The sequence below is a fragment of the Lissotriton helveticus genome, chromosome 2_2 (assembly GCF_964261635.1).
Source record: "Lissotriton helveticus chromosome 2_2, aLisHel1.1, whole genome shotgun sequence".
Lineage (NCBI taxonomy): Eukaryota > Metazoa > Chordata > Amphibia > Caudata > Salamandridae > Lissotriton > Lissotriton helveticus.
Genome location: NC_136060.1, coordinates 111,630,907 through 111,658,334, shown reverse-complemented (window position 1 = coordinate 111,658,334; position 27,428 = coordinate 111,630,907). Strand labels below are relative to the sequence as shown.

The 27,428-nt window shown below is 40.4% G+C and overlaps 1 protein-coding gene across 1 annotated transcript in view; it reads right to left on the bottom strand.

The window, feature by feature from the left end:
- LOC144821751 (uncharacterized) overlaps positions 1-27,428 on the bottom strand; it is a 1,041,341-nt gene that overhangs the window by 399,962 nt on the left and 613,951 nt on the right. The window contains exon 10 of the mRNA XM_078678951.1: positions 1,298-1,358. Coding sequence (XP_078535077.1) covers positions 1,298-1,358 — 61 coding nt within the window. The remainder of the gene's footprint in view (positions 1-1,297; positions 1,359-27,428) is intronic.

Below are 27,428 nucleotides of genomic sequence, written 5' to 3'. Positions count from 1 at the left end.
GGCTGTTATTCCCCTTTGTAAGGGGCAAAACTAGGAATCCCTTAAGTATTTTGCACGGAGGAAATCCTGATTCCTGCTACTGCATTCAGTGCACACTGCTTCCATAGCAGAGCGCAAGCCTGAGGCATCAATCACCTCTTCCGATGGTCTCTAGAAAAAACAATATGGGCTGAGCCCCGTTCCCTCATGCCTTAGAAGGCCTGGCCCACTACGGCAACATACATCATGGGGCACCCGCTGGCTTGCTTTCACTTTTACCGTATCACATATGCACATTCACCTTAAAAGAATTGCAATTTGATGTCTGCCTAGTTGGCTAATACTTAAACTTTTTTTTAACAATCTTTTTGCGTTTGAACTAGGGGGCATATTATCAAGACAGGCAATACAATTATCACCGTTTTAGTGGCAGAAAACTGCAGCTAAAACGGCTATAATGGGCTTGATAATATGCTCTATGGAATTCCAATTAAAGCCCATGTTAAATTTCCTTCACATTTAACATGGGCTTCAATTGGAATTCCATAGAGCATATTATCAAGCATATTATCACTGTTTTAGCAGCAGTTTTCTGTCGCTAAAACTGTGATAATTTTATCACCTGTCTTAATAATATGCTCCCTATGTCTTCAGGTGAAAATAATTCAAGGGTGGTAGTGCATTTCTTTCGCGCTAATAAGAAGAATGCTTTCCAGTGACGTGCATAAAACTAAAAAGGTTTTCGATACCTGCTCTGAATACACCTGCCTGTAGGAAGCACCCCTATATACATGATGATTATTTTTTTCAGTTTAAAATGTAATAACAGTTTTAACTACAAGCGTATGGCAGCCATCTTTTGTGGCACTGGCTTGCAATAAACAATAAGAATTAACCATTGCACCTGCTTGCCAAGGGCAGGACAATTAGCTTTTTCTTGTTATATCTCCGATTAGAATGCTAATAAACCGTTACTGTTCAAGAAAGAGGAATTTTATTTTTGTTTCTATCTTTTTGCGTCCTCTATTGCAACCATAGATATGTTATTGTTTTTGTTTGTCAACAATATGAATCACCGTCTACAAAAAATATAATTGCATTCAAATAAAATAGAAGGATGAAAGCACAGGCAGATGGAAAGAGTGACAGTTACGGATGGGTCAGTGTAGTTGGACGATGTAAATGGAGTTTGTAGATATGTGGGTGTGAGGGTGGATGGATGGATGGAATGATATCTAGAGGAATGGCTGTAATTATCAAAATATAGTCTACACTTTAAAATGTACAAATGCAACATTAAAAACTGATGTAAACTTACTGATTTGACCACCACCAGGAAGGAAGAGTTGAGACTATCTAAAACAACTGTTGTACCAGCCCTAGAAAACAGAAAAGTAAAAATGTTAGCTTTGCATATCCACATTATTTTTTAAAGATATTCCATTTGAAACCAACTCTAAATATTAATTTGTGCAATCATTTAGAGTAAGCCAATGTACACCTATGACAATCAGTTCTGTTAGAACGGGGGTTTCTGATTAGCAGATATATGCACTCCGTCCAAGCAGGAAACAACACTCTAGTCAGGGAAAGATAGATACAAACGAAAAGATAACCTGTGCTCACCTCTGGTAGCTTGGCACAGAGCAGGCGGGCTTATCTAAAGAGGCAATACGTAAAGTATCTGTGCAACTCACACACACAGTAACACAATGAAAAAAACACAAAAAGACTCCACACAGGTTTAGAATAATTGAGAATATTTTTATGAGAAAATCAAGACCAAACCCATAAAAGTCCAAAAAGTAGAACTGGAGTTATGAATTTTTAAAGAATAAAACAAAAGTAGTGCTTAGAATTCAATAGCATTGAAAGGTTTGCTTAAGGTCGAACTAGACCGGGGTAAATCCAAAGTTCAATCCGACCACGATGGAGGGCAGGCCGTCTAAAAACTACAGTGTTCAGACACGTTCGACTGATAAAGTACCTTGGATGGAGCAAAGAGTCAAGGTCAAGGACTTAAGGCGAGGAGTTGAGGAATCACTGCATCGATCTCATGGATTGAGGCGAGTGTGAGAGCCCATCCGCTGGTTTCATGGAAGCTTCGTTGATAAACCACCGTACGATGCAGGCATTGGATAGTTGACAACCGGCTCTGGCTGTTGTGATCGAGGTGTGCCAGCTGTAGAATAAATGTTGTTGGGCGGCCGCTGCATCGGCAGTGAAGGTGTTGCATCGGTTCCAATTGGCGCAAAGTCACTGCTGCGTCAACGTTAATGTAGGAAAAGCTGCAAGAACCCACTTCCAAGGCCCAGGACTGGACAGACACCTCACTCAAGGGTAGGACTCACCGATGGCAGAGTCCAGCAGCACCAGCAGGATTGTAAGAAGTTTTGTATGACTCTGAGACTTCAGAAAACAGGAGGCAAGCCAGTAGTCACTTGGAGTCACTCTGGAATCAAGTGAGATGGGTCCAGTCTGTGTCTTAAACAAACCACAGATCAGCAGGCAGCAGGGTCAGCTCAGCCCAGCAGTGAAGCAGTTCCTTGGAACACGCAGTCAGGCAGAGTGTCAATCCTTGTAGCACAGCAGTCTTTACTCCAAGCAGAGTTCTTCACAGGTTGAGTAGTGTACTGATTTGGTAGAGTCAGAGCCCCAGTACGTATACCCAAATGTGCCTTTGAAGTGGGGGTGACTTAAAAGCAGCTCTTTGAAGTGTCCACGTTCCCTTTTATCCCAGCTCTGTCTACCAGGGGGTAATCAGTATTTTGTGTGGGGACAGGACACAGCTGTTTAGATGTGTCAGCTCCCTCTACCCCTTCCTGCCGAGGAAGGCTATCTGAATGCAGATGAATGCAGATGAGTCCTGTGTCACGCCCACCCTTCCTGTGTTTGTGGCTGTGGTGAGGGAATGCATAAAGTGTAGCTGTCACCTACCCCAAACGTGGATTGGAGACACATCACATAACACATCCTAACATAACACAGGACAGCATGCAACAACATAACACAATGGACTTTAGCATAGCAGCATAGTGCTGTACAACAAAACATAACACTCCATAACAGAACATAGCACTGCACAATACAGCACTTTCTAACATTGACAGTATAGTACAACATGACGTAACATTACTTACCATAGCATAATGCAACACATAGCACAGATTGTTGCAACACATATGGCAGAGTCCAGCAGCACCAGCAGGATTGTAAAACGTCTTTTATGACTCTGATCTGAGTCTGATATGACTCTGTTATGACTCTGTTCCTTACGGAGACTTGGCTTGGAGAGTGTTCAGGTCCTGATCTGGCGACTGCCATCCCTGCTAATTACAATATCTTCAGGAAGGATAGAGTGGGTGGCAGAGGCGGGGGTGTGGCTCTGATTGTGGACAAGAATATCCCTTGTTCTATCTTTGCCGATGAGAACATCACTGGATGTGAAGCCTTAGGTTTTATCCTCAGGCTCTCTCCCTGTCAAACGTGCACTGGGATCCTTGTCTACAGAGCTCCTGGGCCCCTGGGCTCTTTTTTTGATGATCTGCAGGCGGCACTATCGGTGCCTTGCCTTAGATCGGAGCATTGCATCCTGTTGGGGGATCTGAATGTCCATATGGACAATGTAGCGGATCCTGACACCATTAAATTGCAGGATACTGTTGCTCCTTTAGGGCTGATCTCTTTTATTACCAGCCCCACTCATGCCAAAGGCCATACCATCGATCAGATTTTTTCGACCAGGATGATTGAAGTGTCCTCGCCGCGTCCGGTTCTATGGACAGACCATTTCTTAATTGACTTTTGCATTCTTTCTTCTGCTTTGACTGGTTCTAGATTGCTGAAAGAGGTGAATCGGATGGGGCGGCCATTTCATCAAGTTACTGTGGAAATGTTGTCCGAGGCGCTTCGCTGTCTTCCCTGTCGGCTCTCGGGCAATTTGGAGGAAAATTTAGACTCTGTCCAGAATTGGCTGGCAGCTAGATTTGATGAGCTTGCCCCGGGGAAACCAGTTAAATCTGTGGCCAGACATGTCTCGGCCCCATGGTTTACCCCTTCTCTTGGGAAAATGCGCCAGGATTGCAAGAAAGCAGAGAGAACGTGGCGGCGCAAGTATGACCCGGATGACAAATCTAAATATCGGGATGCGATTAGGAGCTATCATAAGTATATCTCCGAGGGAAAAAAAGTTTACTTGGAGCGCAGAATCGACGAGGCGGAAAATAGGAGCAAAGAACTCTTTAGGATAGTAAAGGAGTTCATTTCCCCCTCCTCGAGTTCGCCCTCCCACTCTCATTCCGAAGTGTGGATCAGCCAGCTTGGGGACTTTTTTATAAATAAAATTAAGTCCATTCAGGACACCTTTCCTGGCGCCGGCCCCGATTTATCTGCTAGTCAACAGGCCATCCTCCACTCGCCATCTGAAGAGAGGAGTATAGTCCTCTCGGACTTCCCTTCCCTATCTGTCACTTCCTCTCTTGACCTTCTCTCCCGGCTTCAATCTAGCTCGCCGTTGGATCCTTGCCCAGCGAAATGTCTAGGAAAAGTAGCGCCTGCAATTAACAGCTTGCTTAATCCGCTGCTTAATCTTTCCCTGACTACGGGCGAAGTTCCTTCGGCTTGGAAACATGCTCTGATCTTGCCGCTACTCAAAAAGCCCACTTTGGATCCTCTTGTCCACGCTAAATACAGGCCGATCTCCCTTCTCCCTGCTCTGGCAAAGGTGATCGAGAAACATGTACAGCTCTCTATTTCCAACTTTATAGAGAGCAATAACATCTTACATGATTCTCAATCGGGCTTCCGTGCTAATTATAGCACGGAGACAGCTCTGCCTCGAGATCACTGATGCCATCAGAGAGACGCTTGAACTGGGGGGGAAGGCCATTTTGGTTGTGCTGGACTTGTCGGCGGCGTTTGACACCGTCCCCCATGTCGGTCTCCTTTCCAGACTCTGGGAGATCGGCGTTCGTGGGACGGTGTGGAACTGGTTTAAATCCTTCTTGACCGGCTGTCGACAAGTGGTCTGGGCACCACCGTTCTCCGCGGAAATGCCGCCGCTAGAGGTGGGGGTTCCTCAGGGGTCTATCCTGAGCCCCACCCTTTTCAATATCTATACGGCCCCTCTGGCGGCGGTAGCGGAGTCCTTTGGTGCCTGGATCATATCCTATGCTGATGACACCCAGCTCCTTTTTACATCCAAGAAGGGAGAGGCTTTTGATGGTGGTCTGATCAGGGAATGCCTGGGTGCGGTCTTTGACTGGTTTTGGCGGCACAGTCTGAAGTGCAACTCCGACAAGGCGGTGTTGCTTTTTTTCGGATGTCCCCCGGATCCCAGTTGGAAGACCTGGTGGACCCAGGACATGTTTCCGCCGGATGCGGCCTCTGTGAAGGCCAAAAACCTTGGTGTGCAATATGATGACGGCCTCTCTTTCGGACCCCAAATCATCGGTCTGTCCGGGAAATGCTTTGGCATTTTGAAAATGCTCCGGAAATTTCTTCCTTTGCTGTCTCTGCAACACAAAAAAATCATCGTGCAGTCTCTAATTGGCTCGCGACTAGACTACGCGAATGCCCTGTATCTCGGGCTGCCTAAATACCTGTTGGCCCGCTTGCAGATTGTGCAGAACTCGGCTGCAAGAGCCATTTTTGGTCTCCCACACAGGGCAAAAGCCTCGGAATTATTAAAGAGACTGCATTGGTTGCCTATTGCTAAATGAATCACCTTTAAGGTTTTGACCCTGGCTTTTAAGGACCTCCATTCGATTGGTCCCAAGTATATGGGGAAGCGCCTGGCTTTTTATGTTCCGAGGAGGACTCTACGGTCGGCCTTGTTGGCCAAAGCCGTGGTTCCCTCGGTTAAACTTGCCCGGATCGGAGGGCGTTCCTTCCGATACTTGGTCCCGCGCTGCTGGAATGAGTTACCTGTCTCGTTAAGAAAGTCAAACAGCCTCCTCTCTTTCAGAAAGGAGCTGAAAACTTGGCTCTTTTCAGTATGATTTTCTCTTTAGACCTCCGTGAGCCGCTGTGTTGTGTTCTTCGCCACAGTTCTCTTTGCCAAAGCGCCGGGACACCCCCCGGGGTAGCCGTGCGCTATAAAAGAGACCTAAACATAACATAACATAACACATAACATAACATAACACACTATAATACAAAACAGCAAAGCAGAGACCAACACAACATAACATACCCTAACATAACATGCATTGAATTGCATGGCACAACATAACACAACACACCATAAATAAAAATGCATAGCATAGCTCCATACATCATAACACATCTTGAAAAACCACAGTATGGCACATCATGACACAACGTAACACAACAACCATACAATATCAGCATGGCATTGCACAAAACCAAATATTGCAATACTGCATACAATAAGGTAGCATACACAACATGGCATGTTCTAATATATAATAGCATAGCACAGAATGACAAAACACATCACAGCACTGTATGACACAAAATACCACAATATTCCGCAATATAATGTAGCATAGCACAGCACAACACAACATAATACACCATAACATAGCACTACAATGTGTGACACAATGCACTATAACATAACATGCCATAAAACAATATAGGTCAAAATGACACAACATAACACATTGTAACATCACAGAGGGCAGCACATCATGATATAACATACACCCCTAAAATTACTACGTATAGCATGACACAAAACACAATAACAAAACCAGGCATGCCTCAGCATTGCACAGCTTAACACAAATCACCATAAATTAAAAAAAAATCGTTAATGTTTTATTGGGTTTTACAACAAAGCAACAAATTGTGCCTTGTGACATAACATATTGGATAAGTACACAGATTGATTAAGCACCGGCTTAAGGAAACTTGATACTTATGCAAGGTGTCTGATCATAAAGTATCTCTGCTTCTGATGTTCGAACAGCAAAATATAGGTAAGGGCTTCCAGTGTGCAGTTACAAGGCACCCAAATGGTGTGTAGGGTGGAACTGGGAGAAGAGGGCAGCAATAGGGGGCCAGCAGAAGGAGGGGTCTAGTATATGATAAATTAACATTGACTAGCGCAGTATGACACAATACACAATAAAATATACAGCCTAACACAACACAATGCAACACATGAAGAAACTCAATTCTTCTCTTGGGCCCAGTCAACCTCCCTTCCGTCTACTCTGGCTTATGCAACTGGGCAGCCGATAAAGCTTGTAGCTAAAGTAAGTCATTTGGGTGTGCTCTTCTATCGGGTATTATTGTTCATTCCCCATGTTTCTATAATTCTATAGGAGTGTATTTATGTACCTCTGGCTCCTAAAAGAGACTATTTGATACTTTGCACAAAATCAGCCTAATCATTGCCATGGTCATGTGATGCCAAGACTAACACAATATAATATTCACTGGCCTAGCAAGTACCTTAACGTCAAAACTCTAGAGAGTTCAAAACTTTGCACTATGCCTATGATTCGGCCAGGAACATCATGACAACATACCTTTGGCCCTGAAATCACTTAACTAGCAGCCTGTAAAAAAGTTTGCGACCTACAAAATGCTTTGCCTTGTACACAAGTGTCTGCACACTCTGACCATGTAAATATAAAAAAGGTGGTGCCCATTCCTTTCACTCATTAGGTTCCTCCATTTGGAATTTCTTACCTGTCTTGTTTGGAATAGACAGTGAATATCTCACATTTATGTTTTTTCCCAAGCATTTGTAAATTCACGCTGGATCTATGGCAGGCCTCTTCAGGTGGATCCTAAGTCCTGTCCGGTTCGATGCCTAAAATTGGCTTTGCCTCCTCCACCAGGCGTCCAGGACTCTACCTTTTTCAGACTTAGGCATCTCTAAGGGAATAATCTAAAATGAGGCAACTTGGCACTCATCTTACTGCAAACTACGAAATTGACTGGGTGTCCACCTCTGCACCTGACTGATACACTATCTTCCTTGTCCACTATTTCCTTCTCCAGAGTGCTCTGAATCACCATAGTGGGCATATAGCACATTACAAAATCTCCAAATAAATAAACCCAATAAAATATCCTTAAATTATGACACAGTATAGCACAGCATGACATAAATAACGTAACACACTATAACATACCCAACATGAGTGACGAAATGCACACCACTTTTTTCTCTGTTTGTTTAAATCTAGTGAAGATTTTTTATTTTGCTTGCAGTCCTGATAGTAGTGGTTTTGCCTAACAACCACTTAGATTAAACATTACATGCATCTCGCGGCATCTCGCTCCTATCCGACGCACAGGCGAAATCCTATTGACAAAAGGGTACTTCAATTTTCAAGTTTAAATTATTTTATTCATCCGAGGTCTTCAAAGTTTTAAACCTTGTTGAAACATTGTTGTAAACTATAACGTGGGAGACGGTCCATATATGTTTAACACTTCAAATGTTGCAGATTTCCCCACCAGGCCTTTTCTTTCTGCAACACGACACATATATTTTTAGAAACATCTTCAGTGTTATATCCAATGCATTTCAGGCATTTTCTTTGTCTTTCATCAGGGATTTACTACAATATTAAAAAACAATAACAGCATTAAACCATGAACTTAAGACTGAAAGGTGACGCTTATTAAAACATTTGTTCCTGCAATTATGTCATGTTTTACATCTCTCCCGTAATCAACGTTTTGCCCATAATGACAACACACCACATTGAAAGTTGTATTTTAGGAAACTTCTCCCAGTCAATCCAACCCTTTTTAATTTTAAACCACCCCTAAACAAACATATGTGTTGTGTTGTGAAAGAAAAAACCTGGATGGACAATCTGCAACATTTGAAGTGTTAAACATATATTGACCGTCTCCCACGGATTGTTTACAACAACGTTTCAACAAGGTTTAAAACTTTGATGACCTTGGATGAATAAAAGAATTTAAATTTGAAAAATGAAGTAACCTTTTGTGAAAAGGAGTTCGGCTGTGCGTCCGATAGGAGCGAGATGCCGCTCCATCTATGTGTAACACTATAACATACCACAGAATAGTGATGCATAACACAACATATCACTGCACAATGCAACATAACACAACAGATCAAAACCCATCATGGAACAGCATGACTTACCATATCACAACACATCATTACATAGCATAATTCATGACAATATAGAAGAGCCTAACCCAGGAGTGCATAGCATTACATAATAACATAGCAATAGCTACGTTTAACCAGGATCAGTGTAAAACTAGTGTGCAAAGATCACCCAATTGACTGATGGTTTATTCACCTGAAAAGAACATGCTCAATTCGCGGGGGGGGATTACATTCTTTCTATCCTTCTAAACTTGAAAGAAGAAGCGTCATTGAATTCAGTAATAAGTTATCATCAGTGTCCAGAGACAGTGCAATTTGTTTGCTGACTCCTGGCCTGATAAATGGGTCAACATTTTATCAGGGCATTCTCAACCCCTACCCTTCGCATACATGTTGGCCAGCCACATAGTGAATAGTTAACGCTGTTTCTTAAGTCTGGTATTGGCAAGATTTCTTAATTTTACCAAGCTTTTAAATAATAAAACGAGACACATGCAAAGGAACGCAGGGGGCGCATGTTAGAATTTTACTCTTTGCAAAGTATATAAAATGGAAGTGATGGTGACATGCTGATTTTCTTATTGTCTATATGGAAAAATCAATAAAAAAATGTTTTAAAAACGTATAACTGTGGAGGCTTTCATCTAGCCCTGTTCATCCGCTAGTTTATTGTGTCGTTGTCATTTTCCTTCTGCCTACCCCAGCATACATCATGGTGAAATGATTAATCCCACTTGAGCCATGAAGTGAGTGAAGGCATTCTGCTCCTTTTCATACAGCATAACCATACAGAGGGGTTCTATTCAGTACCAGGGTCTGCAGTGCAAAAGTGTGCTTTTGAGGCTAAAAACATTTTTGCTTGAAGCTAATGTTTATTTTTTATATTGATGAGGGTTCAGCAAACCCTCAAAAATAATATTTTCAAAAATCATGACAAAACAAAACAAGCATTCAGAATGCTGGCAGCCAAAGCCAGGCCTATTGAATTTGCCAATGCTTGTTTTTGTTGCTGTTATAGATGACTAATGTGAACCTTGTGTGTAGATCAGGTGTTTCAATCCAGTGGATAATGAACTACCAGTTGCTCACAGATACCTTCAGAGTAGCTTACAGCCTTGAGCCTGCCCAGTCCGACACCTAAAATTGGTTTTGCCTCCTCCACCAGGCTTCCAGGACTCTACCTTTTTCAGACTTTGGCATCTCTGAGGGAATAATCTGAAATGAGGCAACATAGCCTTCATCTTACTGCAAACTACAAGATTGACTGGGTGTCCATGTCTGAACCTGACTGATGCACTATCTTCCTTGTCCACTGTTTCCTTCCTCAGAGTGTTCTGAATCACCATAGTGGGCATATAGCACATTACAATATCCCCAAATAAATAAACCCAATAAAATACCCTTAAATTATGACACAGTATAGCACAGCATGATGTAAATAACGTGACACACTATAACATACCACAGAATAGTGATGGATAGCACAACATATCACTGCTCAACGCAACATAACACAACAGATCAAAACCCATCACGGAACAGCATGACTTACCATGGCATAACACATCATTACTAGTATAAGTCATGACAGTTTAGTAGAGCCTAACCCAGCAGTGCATAGCAATACATAATAACATAGCAATAGCTAAGTTTAACCAGGAGCAGCATAAAAGTAGTGTGCAAAGATCACTAATTTGACTGATGGTTTATTCACCTGAAAAGAAGATGTTCAAATCGCTTGGGGGCTAAATTTTTTCTATCCTTCTAAACTTGAAACAAGAAGTGCCATTGAGTTCAGTAATAAGTTATCCTCAGTGTCTAGAGACAGTGCAATTAGTTTGCGGACTCCTGGCCCGATAAATGGGTCAACCTTTGATCAGGGCATTCTTAACCCCTACCATTGGCACACATGTTGGCCAGCCACATAGTGAATAGTTAACACTGTTTCTTAAGTCTGGTATTAGCAAGATTTCTTAATTTTACTAAGCTTTTAAATATAAAACGAGACACATGCAAAGGAACGCACAGGACGCATGTTGAAATTTTACTCCTATCAAAGTATTTAAAATGGAAGTGATGGTGACATGCTATTTTTCTTATTCTTATTGAAAATCAATAAAAAAGAATTTTAAAAATGTATAACTGTGGAGGCTTTCATCTAGCCCTGTACATCCGCTAGTTTGTAGTGTCATTGTCATTTTCCTTCTGCCTACCCCAGCATACATCATGGTGAAATGATTAAGCCCACTTGAGCCATGAAGTGAGTGAAGGCATTCTGCTCCTTCTCATACAGCACAACCAAACATTTTTGCTTGTAGCTAATGTTTATTTTTTATATTGGTGAGAGTTCAGCAAATCCTCAAAAATAAAATGTTCAAAAACCATGACAAAACAAAACAAGCTTTCAAAATGCTGGCAGCCAAAGCAAGGCCTATTGGCTTTGCCAATGCTTGTTTTTGTTGCTGGTATAGATGACTAATGTGAACCTTGTGTTTATATCAGGTGTTTCAATCCAGTGGATCACGAGCTACCAGTTGCTCACAGATACCTTCAGAGTAGCTTACAGCCTTGAGTTCATTTTTCAATCAGCACAGGGTCACATTTTCTTTTTAAAGTTAAGGGAAGTCTGTGTTTATTTTACATTATTATCTTCAGACTACCATGCCTGATAATGAGCAGTGGGGAAGTCAGATTTATAACCCAGGGAACAGAGGCACAGAAGCACTGAAGTATTTCAATCTTAAATAAAAGTCCTTGTCAACTCAATATTAGAGCAGAACATCATTTTGTTTCTGAATGCCTTTAAAGGGGATAACATTAAAATGAAGGTAACTTAATAATGAAGTTAACTCTTCATTTTAATTATTTCCCATTTCAAAGAGCAGGCCTCTTGCTCCCACTGACCAGTAGATACCCCATATGTATAACTGAAAAAAGTATAATTTCTTTAAATGGGAGATATTTTAAGCGCATACAAATATTTACATGAAACATTGCGTCAATGTTTTTCTCCACTTTCAAATACACCAATTACCTCTTAATATTTTATGAAAGATGTTTCTTCACTTTAAATTCCTCCTATTTAAGCAAAGGGGTGAACTTTTCTGTTGAAAACATGGCACCATGTCTACAGGTCATCCATACACAACAGACATCTAGCTCCCAGTGGCTGGTGGACACAGTGTCATATTTTTAACTGAAAAATACTGCCAGTCAGTCAAAATAGTTTATTTCGAGGAGAAGCCCATAAAACATTAGATATTTAAAGCAAATAAACAACATACATATTTATAAAACAGAAATTGCTATGTGCACAGCAAACATACATTGCAAGTTATGTAAGAGCGTATCAACATGTACTGAAGTAATCAATCCTCAGCAGAAGAGTGATTCACATGATTTCAAACTTATTGCACGACTAGAACACTGTCTGTGTCAAATCATGTTTACAAAAATGTAAACAATAAAAAAACATTATTGATAGAATGAGGAGGTCACTAGTGACCTGGTAAAGTAATTGCATAATACCCCATAACTTTTAGAGGTTAACTGGTAAACGGGCGACCTGGCCTGGATGCTCGTTGTCAGCGGTCAAAACTCTTGTTTTTTGTTCTTTCTTTTTCACAAAATGTTTTGTCCTGCATCTTGCAGTTCAGATATTTGTGGCCTACCGAACTGAACACCTCGACCTCAGTGACTCTTACTGCACCACTTGTAATCTCTTTTTTACGAATAGAAAGGAAGTATGCCTCGCCTTGTGTAAAATGTGCTGCCATTTTGAACCGTTAATTACATTTTACAGCTCGGGGAGGAAAGGAGCACACCATTATAGCACTCACATAATTCTGACGTGCTTTGTAAATTATGAGATTATAATAGCTCTCGTCCCGGCGGATGCAGTTCAGCCTTTTTTCTAAATACAAGATTAGTGAACTTGGTGAAGAAAAAAAAGTGAAGAGGAGAAAAGATAGGTAGTGCACAAAGGCACAGAGATTTTCTCTTCACTTCAGTGAGGTACCCCGAAGCCCAAAGGAAGATTTATAATACAGATACAATGAAGTGACAACTGTTCAACAGCTACGAGGTGAAGAAAAAAGACATTCTGTATTATAACTGCTACAGAGACGAAGGCGATAGATCCCAAGGGTCTAATAAAAAATTGGAGAGCACAATTCATAGCACACTGTTTTTGTCTATGAAAAACGTGAATAATATATGCTTCTTTTTTCCCTATTTTACAAGAGCAATAATTTATTTTGTCGAAGTTTTTCAAATCTTGGATTGGAATTTTAAAAATGTCTTACATTTGCATTAATGCTGCATTATTAAAAACAACTAAAATAAGCAACCGCGTTTTAATCTTTCAGAAAAATGCCTTGTAAATTGACACTAGAGCAATCATGTAACGCATGTTCACTCATTGCAAGCAGACATTAGTTTGTGCCTTTTTCCCTTTTTGCACCTATTTGTATAATAGCTTTGGACTGTGGCTAAGGTATTTTTACTCCTGTAGTGGGGGCGAAGTGTAGACAGTTTGCTGTGCATACCGTAAAATGGTAAACCGAAGTGTAGGTACTTGCAAAAAGTACAGGGTGGTAGGGATATGGGGAGAGTAAGGCAGTTGTTAAAGGGTGGATCTTTTAGTAGAATTTTCAGATGCACCAAATCATCCCACATATCAGTAGATGGATGTTAGAAATGGGATCTCTGGTTGGCTAAGACTTGCGCCAAAGCCAGGCAGAGACCACCACTCTTGTCAGAGCAAGGGAGTTACACGCCAAAGATAACCCCTGCTCACCCCCTTGGTAGCTTGGCACGAGCAGTCAGGCTTATCCCGGAAGCCATGTGTAAAGCATTTGCGCATGCACACAGCAACAACATCCCTGGCACACCACAAAAGGAACTCCACACAAGGTTATATCAAAAATATCCTTTGTATTCTCAGAACACATTAGAATAGTACTCACATAATATACGTGGTGCCTCCTGGCACTAGGTCATATCTTCAAGGGATTATATACACCTGACAGGGCCCACTGGACCACTGTCAGAACCATCACAAAGAAAACTTAGTAAAAGTAAGACATATCATAAACGTACAACCAGTAATCACTGGTAACCACTCTACTCAGAATCAGCCTGTAACATAAACTACATTATGCACAGTATCACATTAGGCGTGAATTACATTCTGCGCCACCCCACCAGCATAAACACATTTTGTATTCATCTCATAAGTCTAAACGCATAAGACCCTAACCTCCTAAGCATACTCACATTAGGAAATAATCTCAGTGGGACATAATCTCACTAGCATAAACCATAATATGCAAAACAACCTCATAATCATAAAAACAACATTTAGAGGTATAAAACAGGGTGCGTCAATTAAACTATATAAATCACATTTCCTAGCACCACATAAATCTCATTAGGGCCGGGCGCCCTACAAACCCAACAGTCTCCCTGGCCAACTGGCCATAGCAGAGGGGCTCAAATGCCCTATGTCCCAAAGTCAGAGCACGCAGCCAAGGCAGCGGAAGTCAAGGGTGTGCACTTGCGCATAACTAAACTTTGCATCTGGCACTACATGCTGCGCAGCTGTGAAAGTATGGGGCAAAGGAGTGCACCTCACTCCTAACTCAAAAGACAGGCCCCCAAAGGAAGAATGGCCTAAACGTTGCATCTGCCCACTACTTGCTGGGCAGTTGTGAAGATCAAATGAAGGCCTGGGCTCTCAATGTGCGCTTAGAATGAATGTGCAAAAGTGTTGCAGCTGCCCGCACTGGTGCGGCACAGCTGAGCATCATGGGAAGGGGCCCTGGCACGACTGTGCCCTCAGGGCCCCGCTGGGGCTTTTAAATTAACTTTGCCCATAACGTTGCAGCTGCCCTCTAGCAAAATGGGGTAGCTGTAGAAAATGGCCAACACAGAGACGCATGGGCACCACTGGCCGTCGGGACCCCCTTTGGCTCCTCAAACAAAATATGGCCCACGTTTGAGCGGCCCGCAACAGCGGGTCCGCTCTGGAAAACAGACACGGTGCCCTCACTGGCACCACACAGCGCTTTTTAAATCAAATTAGCCCCATCATTGGAGCGGACCGCTGCCAGACGGGGCCGCTCAGGCACTCGGCACATCTCGCTCTTGCCATCCCCACTCACTGGGTTATGCGGGGAGTCTTTCCTCCAATTGGACTCTGGGCTCTTCATTCCTTGCTGCCCCAGTCTCTTCTTGGCTTCGCTGGGACTGGCAGTACTTTTCTCACGGCGCGGGGCTTCCCTTCACTCCTGGGAGCCCCGCCCTGCCGTCAGCTTCCTCGGCCTCCTTTTCTTCTTCACCCAGGCCCCCTCCTGGGACCTGGGACTCTGCCGCGATGCTCGTGGAGGTGGGGTAGGCTCCAGTCCTCCCTTCTGCCTGCACTTCTTCTGCTCCCGCCGCCGGCCCTGCCCAGAGGCAGGCAAACTTTGCCTGGCTTCCTGGTCAGTGGCCATTGTCCCTCAGGTTGAGGTGGTGATTCTCATTGCGGGCAATACGGGGTTGTCTCCTGTTAATTAAATAAAGAAATAAGCAGGGTGGGCACCCTCAAAAGGCTCCTAAAAAATGCGGGGTCGGCAACCACCCTTTAACCACTTGGCTGCTAAGGGGTTTTCCCCTCCTGCGCTGAGCTTTGATGTTTCCCATTATACATGACGAGTTGACCTTGTCATGAGCACAGCTCCAGTGTGCCTCATGACGAGTTCACCTTGTCATTAGCATGCAAGTGGTTAAATAAAGAATTAAGCGGCTAGGGTACCCACAAAGCTCGGTATCGATAGGGGGGATCCCCAAGTCGGGATTCTCTCACAACAAGCTGCAGCTCAGCGCTGCAGTGGAAAGCAGAAGCGCTGCTTCCTCCTGGGATAAATCATTAAAATAAAGTGCTTGCAATGCACTAGAAGGAAAGTCCTGCAGCCAAGAATCGGTCCTCAGTGAAGAAGGGGCAATGCAGGGCCCAGGGAGGCAAGCCTTCATAGTAGGCCCCCTTGGGACCCAGCAGCAATGCGCCCCAGCAGGAACAGCACAAATACAGCACATTTTCATAGGGTCACAGCCCCTATACTTATATTCCATTTCCCATTTGGGTCACAGGACAGAGCTTGGGGATACCAGTGAGAACTGGTTTGGAGGGATTTGGAGCACTTTGTTCTGCAAAGCTGCTCTTCCCCTTCGTCAGGTGGGGCTCAGTGATCAGCCACACCACAGGTGGCGGAGCCAGCTTTGTACAGCCTGGGCACAGTCCTATTCAGAGTCAAGGGATTTCTTCTCCCACTACTCTCAGCCCAGGTGTCCCATTCAGCCTAGCTGACTCACCCTGTCCCTCCTGGAGCCACCCATGCCTCTCAGCTCCTGTCACTCACAAGCCAGACATGCAATTCACATCAAGCAGGCAGACACATAGCACACAGAAACTCTAACTTCTATAAGTGGCATTTCTTCACCATTCACCATAAATCTGCACACGCCATTGCACAGCATTTATTCTCCCGAGTTCATGCATACTAAACTTGACCCTGCACTCCTCTCATACCAGGAATTACCATGGATACACTTATCCACCATGCATTCCGATCGGAGGGCAGGCCAATCTCACCACACGCACTCAAAGAGTGCACACACTTTACACTGGGCCACAGTGCTAAAGTCCCCAGAGGCATAAAAACACTACCACAATGTCAGAGCTTAAGGCAAAAAGTCCAGGGGTGAACCTGCCAAAAAGGGCCAAGTCCAACAATGGATGAATTAATAATCTACTTTAATGGTTTTCCCGGTTGTGAGTCCCTGTAGATAATTGAGTTACTGGTTGAGGGTGGTGCAACCCTACTCAAGCAGCAACTGCATGTACGGTCAGGGTGAAACACAAGCAAACCCCAAATTAACCTGTACTATAACCCTCTGGTATCTTACCATAAAGGAGGCAGGCTTAACTTAAAGGCATTGTGCAAAGTAGTTATGCAGCACATAAACAGCTACAAGGTGATAAATATATACAAGAACAATCCCACACCAAGTTAGAAAAATAGAGCAATATTTAACAAACTATTTGACACCAAAATGACAAATATCCAATTTGTAGATTTGGAGATATACAATTTTAAAGAATTTGTAGTAATCAAACACGTAGGGGCCGATTACGATGCCATCCGAAAAGGCTCTGAACAGGATTCAGCGAATCCGATTTGGAACCTATGTTTCAGACCGAATCGGATTCCTTTCCGAACGACTGATTATGATGAAAAGAAAACGTCCGGGCTGACCGAAGTGCTTCCAATCCTGTTTCGGGCAGCCCGAGTCGTTCGGAGCCGAATCGTACAGCTCTATGACACGGTTTCTGAACCATGGGAGAACAGGTCCATGTTACAAGTTCAAGTCAATAGTGATGGAACATGGGCCTGATACCAGACTGAATTCTGTTGACTGAAAAGTACCTTGTAGCCTGGGCATTGAGATATGAAGTCCTTACGTCGATCTGTGTGGGCTGGCGTCAATAAACCGTCAAAGAAGAGCTGTAATGCGAGGACCAACATCGAAATACATCACGGAGCAGTGGAATCAATGACTGTTGACAAAGAGCTGCAATGCGAGGTACTGAGTCTTTGTGAAGGAAGCCGGTGGGACTTGCAGAGACTTGCCCTGTGGTACATCTGTGCAAGGGATGAGATGCATCCCATTGGTCTGTTGTGGGTCTGTGTAGAAGAAGCTGCTGGGGCTCGCGAGGACTTACACTGAAATGCGTTAAGGACGAGCTGCATTGCACTGGCGCTGGAGTAATTGGGGAGCTGTGTTTCATTGCATCAAGATGCATGGAGATGCGACAACCTTGAAGAAGTCAGTTATGTCCCTGTGGCTTGAAGAGGGGGCAGCCTATTGGCACTTGGAGATTCCTTGGAGTCCTGTGTCCACACAGGCAGTATAATTTCAGTAGGGTGGCTTTAAGCAGCAGAAGAGTCTTGGTGCAGCAAAAGCAGGTTTTGGGACGCAAACCAGTCCTTGGTCAGCATGCAGGTCAGCACGGCAGACTTCCCAGATGGGCAGTACCGAATTTCCTTCATCCTTGTCTTGTCCAGAGCTTGTCTTGGGGCACAAAAGGCTAATGGGAAACCCTTTGTAAGTGTGGAGAGGCAGAGTCTTTGTGATGTACAAGTGTGGTATGTGACAGCTCCTCCCTCTCATCTTGACAGAGATGGCCCATCCTGACACACCTATTTCCCTATGTATTACTTTCTGGGAGCAATACACAAAGACCAATTGCCAGCTACACCTAGTGATGTGACCCAGGATACAGGTTGCAGGCACCAAATGGTTGGAACAAGAAAATGCTAAATTTCTAAAAGTAGCAGTTTCAGAATTATGACTTACAATTCAACTTTACTGTTAAAGAGGGTTTTAAATTTCAATTCTTTAGAGACCAAACTAGCTTTTCCTACTTGCAGCTAAATGAAAGTTATTATTTATCAAATGTAACCGATTTCACTACCAGGACATATAAAAGTTAAATATCCATGTCCAACTTTTTAAATATACTGCAGGCTGCCCTATTGGCTGTTTTGGGTCTACGCTTGGGGTGACTGATATGTATTAAAAAATAAGTTTGAGGCATCGCAAAAGGTTTATTTTGCTTGGTTGAAATAGAAACTACACACACAGGCTGCAATGGCAGGATTGAGACATATTTAAAAGGGCAACTTAAGTGGGTGGCACAATTATTGCTGCTGACCCACTAGTACCATGTTATTTTACAGGCCCTGGGTACATCCCTAGTAAAGTGTACCACTTTACTAGGGATGTCCAGGTGAATTAAAGTTGCCAATTTGGTGGAAGCCAATGTCACCATGTTGAAGGGAGTGCACAAGCACATGACACTGGTTAGCAGTGGTAAAGTGCACAGAGTCCTAAGAGACCCACTAACAGGCTTAAAACACAGGAGGATACAGCAAAAATAAATTGGGGATGACCCAGCTGAGAGGACCAAGCCCCACAGTGCCAATACTCCTTTTTGTGAGGCACTGTCATGACAGTCTAAAGACCTTGCATTCTGCGTCAGTGTTTAAACCACATACATTTAGTATGGATATGCTTTTTTAACTCACAGCATTTTTTAATGCTTCTGACCTCTACCCCTCAAATCATCTCTTCCAAAGTTGAGTATTGAGGTCAGCCAAGCTACTAAAAAGAAAGCCAGGATACTTTAAAGATGCTCAATGAACATTTGTTTACTGAGGTGGAACAGCCTTTACCACACAGTCTTTACCCATATTGTCTTTAACACAGTTGCCTTCACTACACTTGAATCTACTATGCATGCTTTAGGAATAAGTGTTGGTTTTATAATGAATTTTTCAAAATTCTATATTAGTAATTAAGTATTTTTTTTGGTTTTTTTTTTGCAGAGTTTTATATAGCGCGAACTAGAACCGAACCGAATTAGTTATCAGAGCGCTTTACATAGCACCAGTTACGTACATGAGGACACACTTTTCATTTTAGGCATGGGGAGATTAAGTGATTTGCCCTGAATCACAGGGGGTTTTTGGCGTCGTTACCGAGACTCGAACCCAGATCCCCAGGTCCGAGGTCGAGCGCCTTAGCCGTTAGGCCAACCCCTCTCCCCAATTCTAAAATATTTGTGATGTGGATGGTGAGTGTTTAATACTCAAGTATTAATTTGTATGATGTTAAATATTATTTGTAAGTCTTAATTAGAAATTCAAGTATTACATTTTAAGTATTACATCGTAAGTATAGATATAGTATATCAAATACCTTAAAATATAAGTGCACTAGAATTTTTAAAGCCATGTAATATATATTTTAGGATTGTGAATCTAGATGGATAGGCGATTAGCATGGGGAGTGTATTCATTCCTAGGAATTCATGTTAATGCTTGTTTTCAGATTTTTAAATGATATTTAATTAATTATTTTTAATTTGTAAATAATACGTAATTTGAACATTAGGAGAAGGATGCCAGGGTTATATGTACTTAAGGTGGAGAGTTTAATATTATCCAAGAACCAATTTTAAAATATATTACTAAATAATAATAATTAAATTAATGCATTTTAAATGTTCAATGTAATTAACTTTTGCTTGTTTTAAAAACAGAATAACTAAAAATAAAATTCTTATAGTAAATTATATATTTCTTAATTATAAGGGTGAAGAGGGATATGAGTTATTTTACTTTTTTTACAGTGGTTGATAGTAATAATTAATAAACATATTTTGTGTAGCTCATTTGTACCATATGTTATTTTCAAACTATTACAAAATGGGTATATCATGCACTATATATGATTTCTGATTGTTTCATTGACTACTCAAAGATAGGGAACGAAAACCCGTAATGGGTAGAATGGGTTGTGAAACATTTGGAAGTTCATTACAGTTAATTAGATGCATCTACCCAGAGTAAATATGAGGTCTATGAACTAACTACTATTGATTTATGGTTGCTGGGTTATTTTTGACTGATATTTGTATTGGGATCCCAGCACCCTGATCCTGAGAATAGGTTGCTGGGTGGCTGAGAAAGAGGGAAGTGATGGCAGAATTCCAAGGAATGGGAAAGATCACCACACAGAGACAGACAGACAGATGGGGGAACCAGAACTGATACCTATTTAGAACTTGTCATGTAGGGCACTGGATGTATATGGAATGATCCTTTTGAGAAGAGGGAAGTCCTTTGTACCCACAGGACAAATTGATCATGTAAAAGTTGAAATGCAATTGCTCCAATTCTTCCGGAAGATGAGATTGAATATATTTTATTTGTACTGAAGCTATTTCCTAAATATATAGCCCATCGACTTTAAAATGATCATCAAGCTTCTTCCTACCAACCCAGACCATGCCCATTGAATTACAGACCATTGAAAGGACAGTACTGAGAGAACTGGACAAGTTATAACAGAAAATTCCATATGTGAAGAACAAATGTCCCAAAGTAGAACATCATTCAATCCAACTGGTAATACACAGTGAGGATATCATGATAAAGCCAGTGGATAAGGGCGGTTGCAACTGCCATTATGAATAGTACTAAATATGTGGAAGAGATCATGCAACAACTTCAGAACAAGGAACATTATTGTATTATCTCTTGGGATCCCTCTCCATCAATACCAAATAAAACATCAGAATTGATAGAGAATATTAGAAATGGAGAGTGGTTGACAAATGAAGAAGAATAATTTGTGATCAACAAAAATACCAGAACTCCGGTTATATACGTCCTGCCTAAGATCCAAATAAATCCAGTAAATTAACCAGGACGCCCAATATTGTCAGGTGTGGATTCTATCTTGAACCTGTGGCCAAAAATGTTGATGTATTTTTAAAGCCTTTAATCATACACATTCCGAGTTATTTGAGGGACATGATGGATGTCATTAATCCAGTTGACAATGTTGAATTTAATGCAGTTGAGGACATATGATTCACACTAAACACTGTACGTTTATACACAAACATACCTCAAGAAGTTGTGATGGGAGTCATGGAATATGTTTTGGAAATGAAAGAAAGACCACATGCAGTTCCAAAGGAATTCATCTTAAAAATGGTTGATTCATTTCTGAGAAATAATTTCTTCAGTTCTATCAACAGTTTTATTTCCATGTCAAGGGGACAGCAATGGGCTCCTCTTTGCTCCGGAAATGGCAATCATGTTCATGGTGGTATACTTGGACAAATGGATTTGTAAAGAGAATCACTTCATGCATCAAATCACATTATGGAAATTATATATCAATGAAATCCTGAAAGGCCATGAGGAGGAATTAACTTGTTTTCATGTACTTGATGAACTCTAGGAGTACAGACATTCAGTTAGCAATGAATTACAGTACAACAGAAATAGACATCTTGGATCTGATACATAAACACAAAGAGGGATGGATATATACCACCCTCTATAGTCAAGAAACTAATCAGAAAACCTTCTTACAGTACTCAAGTTTCCATTAGCAAGACATGAAAGACAATTTGCCTTATAGTCAGTTCCTATGAATCAGAAGGAATTGCTATAAGAAGAGGACTATTTTAGACACGTGAATACTCTTACTGAGAAACTCTGTGAAAGACAGTAACCCAAGAAGCTTTTGAAGTGAGCAATGACACCAAGGGAAAACCTTTTTGGAATTGAAAAAGAAAAAGAAAATGAACAGTTTGGTCTGTATCACAACCTTCAATGGAATTAGAAATGCAATATAAAAGATGATTAAAAGGAACTGAAACACTTTTTCCCAGACTCATGAACGAACACCACTGTTTGCTCATAAGTACAATAAAAATATTAAAGACAACTTGGTTTGTTCCAACACTATAAGGAAGGCAGGAATGAAAGAATTAAGAATACTTTTGCATCTCCCTCTGGTGCAAGGGATCCACATTTGTGAATACTGCTCAACATGTGCTAGTACCATTGAATGTATTGAATTCAGATACAACAATTAATTAGTTAGACATACTGAATTTACTAACTGTAAAATGAAGAATGTGATATACTGTATACTTTGCTCTTGCAACAAAGTATACAATGGAAAAACTAATGAGGACATCAAAAAATGGATTACACAACATAAATCGAGACTTTAGTGTGGAACATTACAGGTACCTCATTTTGTTGAAATTAATCATACAAATATTATATAAAATTTACTGTTTTTCGGCATGTCAACGATCAGAAAGTGCAAAACTCATTGTTAAGACAAGAGGCATATTTGATTATTTGTCTAAGGAACACAAGAAATGGTTTAAATCATATTTCGGAAAGTTGCAATATATTTGTGTAAGAACAATTCTGTTTATTTGCTCATATTTATTCAGGAGATAACACTTGCAGTGGTCTACACAATGGTGACAATAGTTTTAAAAAAGATTTTAAAATACATTGCAGCGTGTCAAGTCGGAGTAACTAAAGACTTTTTTCAATGAGTATTTTGATCCAAAATGATGAGTTATCGAATAATTTAGAAGATGTTATGGTGAACTAGCTATGGTGAACTACAGTACTCTGTAAACAGGAAGTCATGAGTTTTTTGATATCTCAGAGATTGCTTAACACTAATCGTTCACTTTATCAAATTTTGTAGACTAAGTATTCACATGGCATGCTTTAGTGAGTTGAACTACATCCCCCATGACCCGTGTAGTCTTGTGACACCCGACAGTGAAGAGGCAAGAAGTATACAGGAAAAAACATTTCAAAACCCATACCAGTGTCCCATATCAAATTTTCCAGTTCTGAAGAAAGGAAGACCTTTGCAAGAGCAAATTGTATTTGCAAACAAAAAAGCTTTTCAATAAACATGTGCCAAGGCCTATACTTAAATCGCACATATATTAAACACAACATTTTGTAGTAGGTAATCATACTTAATGATAAGCCTGCAAGTGAAGCAAATAAGTTCTGATGTAAGTTAGCCTAACTGTCGATGTCATGTTACCTGAAAATAATGTATTAGCATTCAAAGGTCTGTTTTTCATGTTGAATCATTATTTTCTACAAGATGTTTTCTTCTCTTATCATAACTTCCCAAAAGTCTTCTGTTGGTTAGTAAATAGGCTTTTGTTTTGTATTAGACAACTGGCAATGAGATTCTCACTGGGAGGAGAGGAGGCAACAGGAAGGTTCATGAGGAGAACAGTCTGTACCGCAGAATGTGAATGATGTATCTTTTCAAGGTCTAACGTCTATGGACAACTGTACAATCATGAGAAAACCCGGAGTTTGCTTATTCCCAGGAGTTTACTGAAAACCTATTGAAGGATGCCGGAAAACAAAAGAAAATCTGTTGCCACTTAGAATATGGTATGTTTATATTAGTATGTGTTCCTATGGCAGGGCAGGCCTTTTTCCTTGAGCTTTCTTAACCGGAGGACTTTCCTTTGAGCTTTTGGGCTGGGACTCATCTCTGGGCTTCTCATATCTCTCTTCATGACATGTTCCTTAGCCTATTTCTCTGATGTCTGCTGATTTATGGCTGAGAATACTTTCCATTTTCAAATGCAAAGGCTTTATGCTTATATTCTCTCATCAGAACTCTTTATTGGGTTTCTCATTTTGACTTTATTCCAATATATCTATATTAGGTAACTTCCTTTATGGAGCACACTTGCTGTATTATTACAGAGTTTACTATAATCTTGACTAATATACTATTTTACCTTAGATTGACATATCAGTTATTGTATTATGTTCATTTTAATGCAGATGCTTAATAGACTAATTCTTACTGATTAAATGATTACTTACCACAGGAACTGAAAATAAAACCCCTTTTAACTCATACAAATTCTCTTTATTACTGCACTAAAAGTCATCAATGATTTAACATGTCATTAGATTCCTGTAGATGTTTGCTGCTTTTTATTTCTCAGTGTCATTGACCAAAGGGCCTTATAACCAGTGGTGGGGTTATTTAATGATTACACTCTAAGATTGAGATATAGAAAGCCCCACTCCATCACCTCCATCTAAATAGGAAGGATGAAGTGGGTTGGCATCAACAAGTGGGCGAAAGGGTTATAAATCTAAATACACAATTAGGCTGCCAATTAGTCGCTGCTCCCCCAAGGGCCACTGCAATTCTCCTAATGAATGTTATAAGAGATTTGTTGAATTGATATAAATGACTTTTGTCTGTTGGACTGTTTTTTATGTTTTTCCAATTATTGTTCATATGATGCTCCCGTTAGACACTTTTGAATGTAGTGGTCTTTGTCATACTTTGAAATGACTCTAATTTTATTATGTTTCAAACTGTTTGCATTGCTTGTGCTTGCTTTTTGGTTTGTATGTACTATATGTCCTTTTCAAAATATTATAGTATGGGATAACATGCACTATATGTGGTTTCTCATTGTTTATAGAATGCTCCAAAATAGAGATTGGAAAGCTGCTATGGGGAGAATGGGTTGTGAAAGCATTTCGAATTTCATTGTAAGTAATTAGATGCATGTATCAAGAGTAGATTTGAGGTCTATTAACCAACTAGGATTGATTTATTGTTGTCTGGAGTATTTTGTGATTGAGATTAGTATTGAGACCCCGGTGAGACCCCAACCCCCTATTCCTGAACTGGATCAAACCCCGTTTTGTATTTCTACTAAGACACATGAGATATCACCAAAATTGGAAGAAAGACAACATCTTAAGAGAATATAAAAACATTTAAAAAATATTGCCAATTATTTAATTATTATTTGTCAAAACAGGAGAGTAATGTTTTTTAAAGGTTGTGCTTCATATATGTTATTAGAATCCTTAGGAATGTAAAATATATGCAATACCTTCCAGGGAGTCTGCCACAGCTAATATTGAAAATTGTTGAATTTTGACCAATAGTTGTAGACTTTTTTTTACCTACTCTAGGTTTCAGACTACCTGTTGGAAATTATGACTGCCACTTTCCTGGAAACTTTTTTACACAATTTCCAGCGAATAATAAAAGCTAGGATGATTTGTTTTTAATTGCACTACTGAAGGAGTTATGTAACTCCTCAGTGGCATTTTTAGTCTTTGCACCTTCCTTTGAGCAGGTTGAGCAAAACTTTCACCATTCAATGGGAACAGATGGTTGCTCAGCTTTCTTGAAAATAATTTAAGAATGGAGCCAATTTTCCTTCATTTTGTGAAAAATAGTCTGATTATTTCATTACTGTGTAGTACTCGTCTACAACTTCGGAAGATACAAACCATAAAACTATTAATTTTCATAATTCAAACTGTAGTTTTTCTATTAGGCATACGTTCTTCTGATAAGCATTTTTTTTTAATTGTTTCCAATAAGTTTGGGAAAAATGAAAAACAATATCCTTGAATTTGAATATGAGGAAAAAGGTTAGATTAGATCAATCATTGAAAATTCAGAGTCAATTATAATTTTCCCAAGACTTTTGTTCATGTATAAGTAGAAGATTTCTGTCTGTTAGCAAAGCATATCCTAATTGTAAAATTGTATCACTAACGTTAGTGTGAATGGTGTAAATCTGTGAAATCTGTGAAAATGGTTGGGGCAATATTTTAAACATACCATTAATCTTCCAGATTTCATTATCTTTTAAAGTAACTGTGTTATACGGACTGACAATTTTTTTTTTTACGGAGGGGATTTGGAATTGTAAAGGAGAAACTGGTCATAGTTAAAATATTCTGTTAGCTCAGGGTGTATGTTAATTTTGCTAAATGTTTTAACTTGTGTTATTTGGACATTACTCGTCTTTTTTTCGCTTTGAACCATTCTTCTTATATTAGGGATTGTATGCATTTCAATAGCAACATGCATGGGGGTGTTTTGTGATACCTTCCATAATTCTGAGCCACAGGGTTCATTGGAGGTTGTACCCAGTGTTTTGAAGTGCTGGACATTTTGACATACTTCCAAGACTACTGCAGATGCAGAGTGGTTATCCTCTGTTGTTTTTTTCAGCTAAATCACCAAGAGTAATATCACTGCCTCTGCAATGAGTTGAGAAGTAGTCCACACACCTCCAATATACTCTGCGCTCAGACCATCTCTCCTTGCAGTAAATATATGCCCCATGGATAAGCAATATGCTACCAGTTTGGATAGGACATAACATACTTGCTGTATGTTTTCTAATTTTTGTATATGAAATAAAACAAAAACAATATGAATTATGTGTTTATAAATTATGTTTAATTTTATTGTGTGTGATTTCTTCCATTGCTTTTTGAAACTGTTTTGAGGATTTTAAAAACTGTTAATGCTGTTGACAAAATTAATTATTAACTTGGTTTATTTGTTTGTTGCCTTATTGTGTATTTCACTTCTTGCTAATTATTTAAACATTCTTTTCTATACATTTTTACTTATTGGGGTCATTATTGAAAGGTGGTTTAAGTATTCATCTCGATTGTTTTTATAAAGGAAAATAAAAAAATCAGGCTTTAAAATAAGGATTTGGTATTATTTGCTATATCTAGTCTTGGTCCTGAATTGTTGTTTCCCCTAAAAAGGTTAATCATTTAAATGTGTAATGCTGTCAGTGGTAAAAAGTTATTTATTTATGTTTTGTTAGCTTTTCTAGAGAGAACTCTGAATTTAGTTTAGAATTTTAATTATTACTATTTTCTGTTAAAATTGATGATTAGTTTTCCAGCTCGTATTTGTTGATCAGTCCGGTGGGTCCACTCAGCCTTTCATCCTTCTGAGGTCGATACAATTAGTGACATTGAGTTGGGTAACAATAAACATCTGTGATTCAGCACCAAGATACCCTCTCTGGGTTAGCATGCGCTTTACAAATACACATTTTATGTTATGTTATTTTATGATGGGAATGTATGACATTATCAAGGTGGCT